The 12969-nt window shown below is 34.2% G+C and overlaps 1 protein-coding gene across 2 annotated transcripts in view; it reads right to left on the bottom strand.

Annotated features, from left to right (window-relative positions):
- The window catches only part of LOC145668168 (cuticlin-5), a 255412-nt gene that overhangs the window by 54184 nt on the left and 188259 nt on the right, over positions 1 to 12969 (bottom strand). For both annotated transcript variants that reach the window (XM_081735789.1, XM_081735790.1), the window contains one exon: positions 16 to 94. In XM_081735789.1, coding sequence (XP_081591915.1) covers positions 16 to 94 — 79 coding nt within the window. The remainder of the gene's footprint in view (positions 1 to 15; positions 95 to 12969) is intronic.

Genomic DNA, 12969 nt, shown 5'->3' on the forward strand with positions numbered 1-12969 from the left:
GAACAAATTACTCACCCGTATTGATCAATAAGCTGTATCCTCTTCGCGCCTCCATTGTGGGCAAAGCAATCGTTCACCACAATATCGAAACCATCTGAAATGATGCAAAACAAAATAATGTTTAGATTTCGCGACGGAGCATATCAACATTTCAAAGCAGCATCAAGGTACATTGACCTTGTCAATTCATGCTTATTGATTCTGATCAGCTTCCTCTTTATTCACAATTTAACTTATGTTCATAAGAGCAAACTCATATAATACGATTAACCTTACCAGAAGTCATAGCTTTTTCAAACTAGAACCTACTTAACAGGGAACAATTGATGATGTATCAAAATTGCATAAACTTCTGTACAATTCTATATGATATCTCATACAATACATAGTGAAACCAAGGTGATGTACAGCAGAACCTCATATTGACTTATCATAAAATCGTAGATGAAAATAATTAGAGAAAGATCATATGATGACATATATTGGTGCATAACATATTGGATCGAAAGTAAATGGCATCTCTTGTCGTTGATTCATTTTGTCCTGATAAATTCATGATAATGTACAGTGTAAGTTGTTTTTAACTTGAGACTGCAAAGTATTCGGAGAAACAAGCATCGGACGAAAAACATTTTCCAAATAATAATAATAACAACAATATTTTCGAGGGAGAGATTCACCTGTGATAAAGTTAGCCTCCCATCGTCTCCCTGTGAGTAAGACAACTTTCAAAGTTTAAATGGGATCCTCATTTTTTATTATAGATTCGGCTTCTACGGGGAAAATTAAATGAATTTTACTCAAAAACTTCCCATCATATTTATGCATAGTAAAGTTACGAAGTCTAAAATTGAAGGAAAAAGGAAAGGAAAAAAAATTAAAAAACGAAAATTTTCTCGAACTTTTCATCACTGTATACAGTAAATAAACTGTGTATTATTATTATTATTATTATTATTATTATTATTATTATTATTATTATTATTATTATTATTATTATTATTATTATTATTATTATTATTATTATAGCTTGTAAATGCTTTTTATCCATGCTATTATTCCTGTTGCATACGGTAAATACATCCGCGTTATGTTGTGAAATGTGGGCATAAACATGTTACAAGAATACAGTATGTATGCTTTCGTTGTGCCTGATGGACACACAGAGCTCTATACGCGTATTGGATCAATATATTTGTATACGGTATATTATAAACATGGCGCAAACTGTACATTAATAGCTATAAACTCTGAAGTATCTTTATGAAATTAAAGCGAATTCAGTATTCAAAATGACAGACAGCTCGTGTCTCTAGATAGTCATTCCAACAAAATACGCGTTCCCATGTGAAAATTCAAACAATAATTTTTGTTTTCCTATAAGCATTTTAATATTATCCGTTAGAATTACCCTATAATTCGAGATATTTTGAAAGAAATTGACTAGTACAAACACTTCCTGCTTTTAACCGTCCTCCTATGAATTGACGTTAATATTAACAGAGATTACTTTCTGTTTAATAGAATTGAGGACTATTATGTTAGCACGAAAAACTAGGCACTGGATAATTTAAAGCTGAGCAGCATAATATTATTGGCATTTATTGTTTTGTAAAGTACCTATAGTGTTGCAAGATAACAATGAAACTGTTTCTTCGTGCATTCATCAGCGAGAGACTTTTAACGTTATCCAAACATAAGTGCTTGAGTACGAACCACTAATTACGTACTAGTTTGTTGAAGTGCACGATTAGGACTAAATTAATATCTTGTGCATTTTAACAACTTTATTGTGTTTGGTATATATATCTTTTCTTTATTTTAAATGAAAATTTGTTTCCCTTATCCCCCAATTTTTGAAGAGTATAATAGGTAACGTCACACACAGGGCCGGATTTAGGGGGTCCAAAGGTGCACGTGAACCCCCCTGCTTCGTTGTAAATATACACTACCTAAAGTAAGAAGCTAGTAGTGAAAATAACAACACTTTTCGAAAATGTCTGCTGTCATGTTTCCGCTTGGGCTTAAAAAAAAAAAAAAGCGAAGTTTTGCAAAATCAATAGTTTAAGTGAATTTTCTGAAGGTTGAAGGAAAACTGTTCACCGAGAGCAGCATTTCCAGGGCAACTTCTCATTCTCATCACAGATGCCTAAAAGCATTTTTTTTTAAAAAAAAAAAATCAAATTTAATTCAAATGTACTGGTAGTTATTGGTGCACCCCCCCAGTCAGAAAATCTTGGATCCGGCCTGGTCTCACATAACATAGCACAGGTAAGAAATCACACGCATAACGAATATACGATAATTTTAAAGTCGAAAATCGATAATTTTGTGCTCTGAGATTTTGACAACTCTGAGCAGGACTATTAGGTAGTTTGGTTCGTGATATATAACCCAAAATTATAATTAACTCTTGAACTCTATTTCCTATTTAATTAAAATATTGCGTAAAGATAAGACATATATCAGTTGATGGAGTAGATACATTCAGCTTAAAAAATCACCTACTTAACGGTACATTCTGATGCGTAGTTTTCGAGAAAATCGACAAAAGCCTACTTTAATGGCGTTAAAGGAAGCATGTTATTCGTTGCCAATAATAGTTGATAGTTCTGGTGGAACAGATTGTTTATATCTATATCTATGTACTGTGTAAGTAAAAAAAAATACTCTATTGATAAGTAGATCATTTTTTCTAGCACTGGCACATAACTTCAAACAGTTGTGAACATGCCACTTTAATATCTTGCAACATTTGGCTATATTAATTCAATTTCCAACAATGTTCGTGTATTTTCCTTAACTAGGAACTATGGATAAAAATTTACAGAGTAATCAAAATTTCATAATGAAGGTAGCTGCACTGAGAAAAATCCGTTAACCAGACAGTGGTATATTGTACAAATATACGGAATCCTTATGTTCATTACGGAAATCTGTACGGAACATACGCTATCCATGCCACATACTTTTCCCGTCAGAGGCGGATCTAGAAGGTAAAAATTGGGGGAGGGGTAACCAGACCCCAGACTATGATAGATATATCATGAGTTTATTATAAACTTAAAAAAAATATATCAATAATAGCTTCAGGTATTTTTGTCACTCAAAAAACTGGGGGATCTAAGCCCCCGGCCGCGGGCTAGATCTGCCTCTGTTTCCCGTGGGTCCGCCCCTGGATAACTCCAATGCGCAGTATATTTCATACCTTGGTTACTTTCTTCCTCTTCAAAATGTAAAGCATTCTGTTTAAAGAGAACTATACGATCTTAATATTCAATATGTCAAAGACCGAAAAGTGGCATTGTCCGGTTCGGAGTTGTACAATTGTAAATTGAGTGGTTTTATCACTATACTCTTGAGAAAAATAAATTAATATTAAAATACATTAAACAAGACTAGAAATCGTGCCTCTTATTATTTTTCCACAGTTGAACTATAATTGCAGAAGCGTTTAATGCTTTGTTTGCCAACAGATCTTTTCTTTTACAGGTATTCGCATGACAGACAGTCGTAGCAGCATGTCGTTTCCTATTGTTTGAACAGTTATTCCTTCTTAAAGTTCATTCTTTTTGACGAACAAAGAATATCATGACTCATTAGCAAGTGGAAACAAACCGTTTGTAAATATTACCTCTAGTTTCGCGTTTTAGTATAATTAATAAATTTGGCGATAACAAAAAAGAAAAAAAAATACTGGGTAGTTTGGTTGATTGATTGGAATTTAATGGTCCTAACTAGCAACAGAGACTTGGGACCTTCAGTTTAACGTAGAATCCTGATTTTTTCTGTTACAATTATGGAATTGATATTTGTTACGGAGGTTTGTTTTGTCCTGGCTGGATGTTCTCCCCGATTACACATTCTTATCAACTCCCAGTGATGCCAACCGTGGGAAAATCCCATTTTATGGGATTTTTTGACATTAATTTCTTCAATAGGGATAAAGGGATTTTTTTGTAGAAATTGGTAGCATAGCACATATGAGATTTTTCATATATTTGCTTCATCGACGTTAACAAAATTTTTTATGGGCTGGAAATAGACAAATGAGTATTCAATAAATGTGAAATCAATGCTAATTATCAAATTTTGTTACCGTAAAATGTATGCTAGTATGGAAGTGATTTATACAGTGACTTCAGAATCTAAAAAAAAAATAAGCGCTCTAGAACTTGTTAGTAGTCAGGTATTTTAAAAAATACCAAACGAGAAGCAACCATCTTTCAAAGCATTACACAAGAAATTATTGGAGAATGAAGGTTGTATTATCTAGCTTCATTACATTCCGTTGAAGATAACGTCACAAAAGAGTGATGGAAATACTACATTCTAACAACAAAATATACTTGGTGTCGTCAGCATTTTCAATTCTCTCTTAATGACTTATTCATAAACTGTTTGATTAAGGTACTGTAAAAGGTCTAAATTCACTCATACATACAGAAGAAAATGAACGACATATAGTAGGGTCACTTTTCATATTTTATGAATCCCGAAAATTTTGTAGAGCGTGGGAAATTCAAGAGGAAAATGGGTCTTTCTCCTTCTAGAGATGGGATTTTATAACATTTCAAGTTTTCATCACTGATTCTACCTAGTGAGGCCACGGGATATCAAGTTTCTTTTACTTATAGTTCTAAAAATATATATAGAAAACTGGTCATTAAGGAACTAAAAGGAGAAAATAGGATTAGGAATATCAGTATACGGAACTATATAATCATGACTTAAACATATAGGCACTTACTTGCACACTTCAATTAATAGTTGTCTCAGGTTCGCACTCAGAAATTTTTGTTGAGAGAGGGGTATGAATTTGGAGGAGGTTCGGACCCCGCAAGGACATCCTTGGTGTAAACAAAACACATATATAATTTTAAAAAGAGTTACGAAATTTTCGGGGGTCTGGACTCGGTGGATCCTCCGTGAATACGCCCCTGACTCGTCCGATAAAAGGCACTCTAACCTGACAGCTACTTGACAGATATGCAATTTTGTGGAGACGTGAAAGATGTCGAATTTACGGTATACCGCAAAGTTATCTCCAAGCATGAAGTGACGAAATATTGATGAATGCTCATGTATTCTAATGGACTTCATCTTGCAGCATAGATTACTTCAGTAATCAACACGAAAATGTCAAATCAATATGCAGTTAGATAGTTTGCTTTCATTCTTATTATCCTAGGAAATACTGTATATATAGAAATACACTAATGTATAAAGGCACGTTTGTTGCATAAAATAGAATGCAGTGATAATAATAATAATAATAATAGAGCAAAGAGACTTTCGACATATATTGATTGAACGGTTTGTCATCTATTTTGTGAAGCAATTTCATAGTGTATAGGGGCTACATATTTCATACTATGCAAATATATAGTATTTTGTGCTTATATCTAGCAGTGTAGATATATTGTTTCTGTCTTGCTGATGCCCTTTATTATTACCAAGACTATAGGCTATAAGAGGAAACCTACAGTTTGAAGTGGGATCTGAACCAGTACAGTGCGCGGTACTTTTCCGCCGGGAACTGAACGCGAGACTTCATGCAGCAAACGTACACGAGGCATTCACTAGACTAGCGATGAGGGCTTCAGTGATATAGAAGTAAGTGAAATTCCACTTAGTCGAGTGGTTACTACATATTCCTAACGCATGACTGGTCTTTGGTTCGGTTCTTGAAGGCACATTTTTTCAGTATTTAGATAGTAGCATGAGACAATTGGGGTAGATACTTGAAGAAACAAGTTTCTTGAATTTAACCACGATGTAGAAAGCCAGAAGTAACACCATCACACTTTCCGAATATTCACCAAAATCCATCTACCTAGACATAGTCCTTCGTGGACTCTAATACCATGGAGTTTAATTTAGTTCTTAGTTATAGAAGTAAAAAAAGAAATGAAATATTTTATTTTAATGTCCTATGATTATGCTCTTTAGGCTAAGGGAGACGATAATTAAAGCAAGTGAATGATAATGGAAGAATTTGGTGGAATGAGAAAGTGGGAAGAAATGGGAGTACCTCGAGAAAACTCACGGACACGATGTTGTCTACCACAAACTTACTACGTCGGGGATCACACCAGAGGTAAGGGCTCTATCACTGAGCCACCGCGCCCCCCTTACTTCGAGAATTGTCAGTTGTACACAAGATGTTGGAAATTCAAAGCTGAATATAAATTTTTAGCCCTGAATTTTCTTTTGGTGATAATTTTTAATTTAATAATAATAATAATAATCAGGACCTAGAGTTGAACGGCATTCACCAGGTTATGGCATATGCTGATGATGTAAATTTAATAGGGGATGATAGGAGAACAGTAGAAATAAATGCAGAGATCTTATTAAACGCTTGCAGGGACATGGGTTTAGAAGTAAATGCAGAGAAAACTAAATACATGGAAGTGCGTCGGGACCGTAATACGGCAAATTGTGGAGGCGTTAAAATGTTAAATAATACTTTTGATAAAGTGGATACTTTCAAATATTTAGGATCGATATTAACAGACGAAAATCATATTCACGAAGAAATTAAATGTCGACTAAAAGCAGGGAATTCGTGTTATTATTCAGTTCAAAATCTCTTGTCGTCGCGAATTCCGTCGAGGAATTTGAAGCTTAAAATATATCATGCCTGTTGTTCTATATGGATGCGAAACATGGTCGCTTACACTGAGGGAAGAACATAGACTGAAAGTATTTGAGAACAAGATCCTGAGAAGAATATTCGGACCTAAGAGGAACGGGAATGAGGAATGGCGGAAACTTCATAACGAGGAACTACATAATTTAAACGGTTTACCCAACATTTTTAGGGTTGTCAAGTCTAGGAGGCTTAGGTGGGCGGGTCATGTAGCTAGAATGGAAGAAAGTAGAAACGCTTTCAAAATCTTTACTGGAAGACCCATCGGAAAACGACCATTAGGAAGACCTAAGCGCAGATGGGAGGACAATATTAAGATGGATCTCGCAGAGATAGGAATACAAAGTAGAAACTGGATCCAATTAGCTAAGGATAGAAGTCAGTGGAGAGCTTTTGTGAACGCGGCATTGAACCTCCGGGTTCCATAGGCCATAGAGTTAGTTAGTTAGAATAATAATAATAATAATAATAATAATAATAATAATAATAATAATAATAATAATAATAATAATAATAATAATAATAATAATAAATCCAGGAGTTCGTATTTAACAATTCTTCATACAATATTATGCAACCACAAACTATTTGGAAATCCTATCATACATTTTTTCTGTAGGCCTAATCTGTTTGCCACTGCTTTTAATGATTAAATTGAAGCATTGATCATATAAAATTTAAAAATAAAACTAAAGTTGCGGTTTTTGTAAATTATATACATTGTGATGACTACATTCTTTGGACAAAAGAAGATCAGAATCAGCTGCCTATTATTTGTCAGGAAAAATGGATTTATTGTGTCTACTTCTTTTATCAACATAAATAATCGTGTTGTTTTACAGCAATTTGTGTGGAAGTGATTAAAGGAGATTTTCAGGAGAATATTCTTTATTCACAAGGCAATTGCCTACCGGGCGGAAAACAGTTACAAAAACAGTTTCTTCTGCTCAATATTCAAACGTATAACGTTTAATAACCAGAAATGTATAGCAGAAAATTCTAGTCAAATTTTTAATATGAAGGTGAACTTAATATTATTATGTATTTTTAAGAATGAAACAAATAATATTTTCTGGAAAATGTTTCATGCTTCATATTTAACATGCTCATCTAGTTACTGAAAAGACACTCTATTTTAATTTTTTGTTTTACTAAAAGTTTATGTAATGAGTTAAAACAAACAAAACTTTCAAGATTAATGTGAAATAATCAGGGGCGTAGCGGAGCTATGAAAGCGCCGTTTCACTCTTGAATTAGCATTTTAAATTATTTCTTTTGAATTTTGCTTTTAAAATTTGAGTGTTTCACACCGGGGTAAAAGTGGATCTGAAAAGGTAGGGGAACGGAAGACGTCACGCTGTCCTGTGCTTATCTTTGCCCATTTTATTTTTTTTAGAAAGTGGAGGGACGCCATAGATATTTTTGGAAGTGGGGAACGACGTCCCCTCGCGTTCCCCCTCACTTTAACCCTGGTTTTACATAATTTTAAAAAGTTTTAAAAATGTATATAAGACTTAGTTACGTATTTACTCATAAGAATCATGCATTCATGGTCATAAATAGGAATAGAGTATATAATTCTTATTATAAAAGAGGAACGTCTCTGTTTGTGAGTAACGCTAATTCTTAATTGTTAACAATCACCGCTCCACTACATGCGCTACCTGCCTAAGTCAATAGATGTCACTAGTGTGCAGGCAATTTACAGATTTTAAACTATAGTTAATGTCTTAATTACAATTAAAACTGCATTGTCAGACTTTAATTACAGAACAAGGGCCCTAATCATACTTAGGGTTAGATTGTAACATTAATACTTGTATTATTATTATTATTATTATTATTATTATTATTATTATTATTATTATTATTATTATTATTATTATTATTATTATTATTATTATTATTATTTTATACTGCGTACTTATAAGAACTTTTAAATGTATTAAATTACAATTTTTATTTAACACCAAAGACGAAAGTTGGAAGGAACGGTACGTCATGGAGACATGCTGACTATTTTATTGACTTAGGTCTGCTATACACTATGAGATAAATTCTAGGAAATATCTTAGGATTTATCTTACGAAAAATGTTACGACATATCTCGCAGGAAATTCTACTCTTTTGTGCCATACACGTAAAAATTTTTCATGTTGCAGATCCTCCGAAGAGGTGCCAGGTCTCACAACGCATACTCGGCCAGTAATGTTTTCCAAAGCCTTCTGCCGTGCATGTTTGTTGTGCTAGAGCGGTGGCTTTGTATTACTGTAGGCTCCTATGTAAAAATGTATGCTCCTTGTATGCACTAATAAGTGCGCAAATAGCATCTTTGCCTGCGGGGAGGAAACAAATTTGTTTTCAGTTTCTCTCACCTGATGTCGCTTAAATCGAAATCTTACGAATTTTCTTTCCGAAATAGATCATGCTCTAAACAAGGGAAATCTCATACGATAGTTCAGAACATAGGAAATGACATGTGATCTGATGCCATACACGTTGAGATTTTGACGAGGAAAAATCGTAAGATATTTCCCAGGATTTATCTCATAGTGTATGGTAGGCCTTACTCTCTTCAAGGCACATTTTTACAGAAAATGCTTAATAGTTCACAAAATACTGTATGTTTAAAACTTCTCTTTTGAAGGAACTTTCAACTAAATACACTAGACCAACTTTGTGCTCTATTCACTATATACACTATGTCTGTGAGTTTTCTCAGTCTTCTGTCGTTTCTCCCACTATAGTCATTTGATCATTTTCATCTATCTCACCATCACCACCTTCCTTAGCCTCAGCATAATCATGGAACATTAAACTAAACACTAAATAAGCTGTCTGGATAGCATGCATAAGTTTATATTTAACGTGGAGTTTGGATCTACAATTCGACAGTTCTAATTCACTTGGCTGACATATAGACTTTGAGAATTATAACGGCCAGCATTGATAGCTTTTACCAACATCTAAAACACACATAAACTAATTTTGAAGTAAGATTTTTTTTTTTTACTTTTTTCCCGTAATGGAACATAAATTTAGTTTTATAACTTCCTTACTTCTTGCGGAAAATATTAGTTTTTTTTTTTTTTTCATCTGAGAAAGTTTCTTTTTCATCTCCAAAATAACGGGAGCTCTCCGTGTATGATCTATAACAAAAGATGGTTGGCTCCGTAAAGGGAAGATTCTTGTTCAATGAGCCGATGGAGGAACTACTGCTGTGAAAATCATCCACCAAAGGATGGACTATTGAACATGAAGTGTGACTAAATGACAATGACCTTGTTGTGTCCAACAACGTACATTCGCTTTCTACACTTCCCTTTCAGCTTTTTCTCTCCCCTTATGAGTATATTCTTTCCTCTTATAAACAGATTCATTTTTTGGTCCATCATAATTTCTGCTGCAGAGCCATATGATGAATACAACAGTACTACAGTACTACAGTATAATGAAGAATCTGTAATGTTTTTTCCGACAACTTTTTATTACTATTATTATTATTTTAAATAAAAAATTTTGTGTGTGAGAGAGAAATTCCGACATAACACGATGATATTAACGTATTAGCAGTAATTCTTTAGTGCATGGTACTTTCCGTTTCAAGTTCATAGTATTAAAAAAAAGAAGAAGAAGGAAAAAGTGTTTGCTTTTCGATCCTTCCGCCTCTTAAGTTTTTCTAATGTCTTTCCTTGTCTTCATGTCGTTATTCTTACATTAGTTAGGACTGTTTGTAGTAATCCTTGTCCTTCTCTTAGGACACGCCTTGTCTAGTTAATGTTGATCGTAATAAGATGAACAAAAGACTTTTTTTTAATGTATCGAGGTAATTCTATATGGCACTGAGAAATCAAGCGGTCAGATGAGAATTTTAACCCTTAGGATAGTTCTTTGTAGTCCTTTGTCAAATGAGTGAGAGCAGCCTATATACAACATATGCAACATTGCATTTATCTGTTTGCATGTGTCAAAAATCAGTATAAGATACGTACAACTGAAACTCGTAAGTCAATGTTCAAAAGACATGCAAAATTGCATTTATCTGTTTGCATGTGTCAAAAGTCAGTACAGCATAAGATATGTACAAATGAAGCTCGTAAGTCAATATTCAAAAGGCATTCTAAAGTAGGTATTTAGCTTGCACAGAAATGAGTGTGATCGTCAATTGAAGCAGGTAACGTCCCTTAAACATTTTATATTTACCGGTAGATTAGAGCAGAGTCGGCCCGAAGGAACATTCTGGCAGATGGACGTTAGCCGCGTAAAATACGTTGCTCTTTTCTCCATAGCAGTAGGCTGTACTACTTTGGTATTTTATTGTAGTACTTCCAAATTGTTTGAAATGTATGTTACGATACTTCCCCCCCCAAAAAAAGTTGTGCTGATTGAAATACAAATAGACTGGAGTTTTCCAGGATTTTCCTCAGTCCTATCAGGCAAATGCCGGGATGGTATCTACTAAACATGCCCTGGCCGATACCTTCCCAAAATCCTTTCCATTGTTATTGTTGTTGTTAGATATCCAGTATAAAATGGCCTCTGAGCTGTATCTGGTTGATTGTTAAATAAATAAATAAATAAAATAAATTTAAACAAATGAAAAATGCATAAAATGCAAGGATCTTATAAAATAGAGGATCTGCCCTTACAACAAAATCTTGAAGCCATACGTCACAGTTTTGCCACATCTACTCTGCCCACTCCGCCCAATAAGATCGCAATGTTTTGAGCCAACAATCATGGCGGAAACGAAAGTAGCCAATCAGACGATGGCAGAAACGAGAGTAGCCAATCAGACGTGCCGATTCTCGGTTGCTTTTTGGCTTCACCGATTTAATAGGATGAAGATATATACGGGCAGATCCTCTATTTATAACTTCCTTGCTAAAATGACTACAATTTCCAGTTCAATGCTAAGAACTTACACTTAACATAGTAAAATGGGGATATTGTATTGTCTATTGTTATTTTTCTGAAGTTATTACAGAAATGGCGCTAATACGTATTAATTGATGATTGCAGACAGGATCTGAGTCATGTTTTGTATGAAAGTGGTTTAATAATATTTTTGATTTAGGATTTAGATTTCTGGGCTTTCGGCATCTATGGCCATTTAGCCCGTCACGTTTTGAGGAATGACGTCGGCAATCACACTATCCGGGGAAAGGGAAGCGGCCTGGGATCTATATGGTAGGTACCACTCTGGTATTTGTCTGGTGTGAATGAGGAAAACTAAAGAAAACATAATTCAGAATGACTCGCCTGAAAAAGCATTTTACACTTTTTCGACCGAGAGCCCCCACCGAGAATCGAACCCGGGACCGCTGGCACTGAAGATGAGAGCGTTAGCGACCAAGTTACAGGGGCCACAATAATATTTTTCGATTATTTAGGAGTATACACAACTTTATAGAAAAGAACAGAGTCAAAGTTTCTGAAACATCTTTAACACAGCGTTAATTATAAGTTGAGTGCAGAAAGATGACCATTGAAGAGATTCAAATAGCTTTTGTTTAATATTTCAAAGTTATGCAAAATGGATACAGGTCCTTTCTGCAACTGCCGATTCAAATTGTAGACGTAAGTTGCTTCCAATAAAAAAAACTGTAAAAATAAAATATTTAATAAAACTCATTATATTTTCATATGAGAGTGGCGAGCGCCAGATTGGCCTCTTTTTCGTCGCCGGAGCCCTTTGCGGCTGAATCTTTCGCATGGGTCTTTTGCTGGATCTTGGATTAATGTCTTCCGTATATCGTTTTCAGGAAAACAATACTAGTAAAGCGAAACGCAAGATGAAACATTTACTCTTAACGGTATCGAGTACCTGCGCCATCTTTATTTTTAGTCCATAGATTTAAATGCGGAATTATTCTTCTGTTTTCTAACAAATGGGCTGGGATTTTGATAATGTGATTTATGATCTTATTGACTTCTGTAAGTCTAGTTAAGTGTTATTTGCCTTTTCAAAACGAATTTGCACTGCATATAAATTTAATATGTTTAAATTTGATTATTAATTATTAAAACTATGTACCATAGACTCTCTCTTTAACCGGCTATCGGTTTAACCACCCATCTTTCAAGAAATACAATAAATGTACTGTATGCCTTTCCTAACCATTATAGACATGCTATACAATTTTGAGGCTATAAAATGGTGATTTTTTGTTTTTACCGGCTTTTTCTTTATTCGTCCATGGCCCCATCTCGTAATTATCGGTTAACAGAGAGTTTACTGTAAAACAAATTTTAATTTTCATGAAATAAGGCTCATTTGAATAAATTTGAAAAAGAAATAAATAAAATAAAAC

This window comes from Thermobia domestica, chromosome 13 (assembly GCF_964235325.1).
Source record: "Thermobia domestica chromosome 13, izTheDome1.hap1.1, whole genome shotgun sequence".
NCBI lineage: Eukaryota > Metazoa > Arthropoda > Insecta > Zygentoma > Lepismatidae > Thermobia > Thermobia domestica.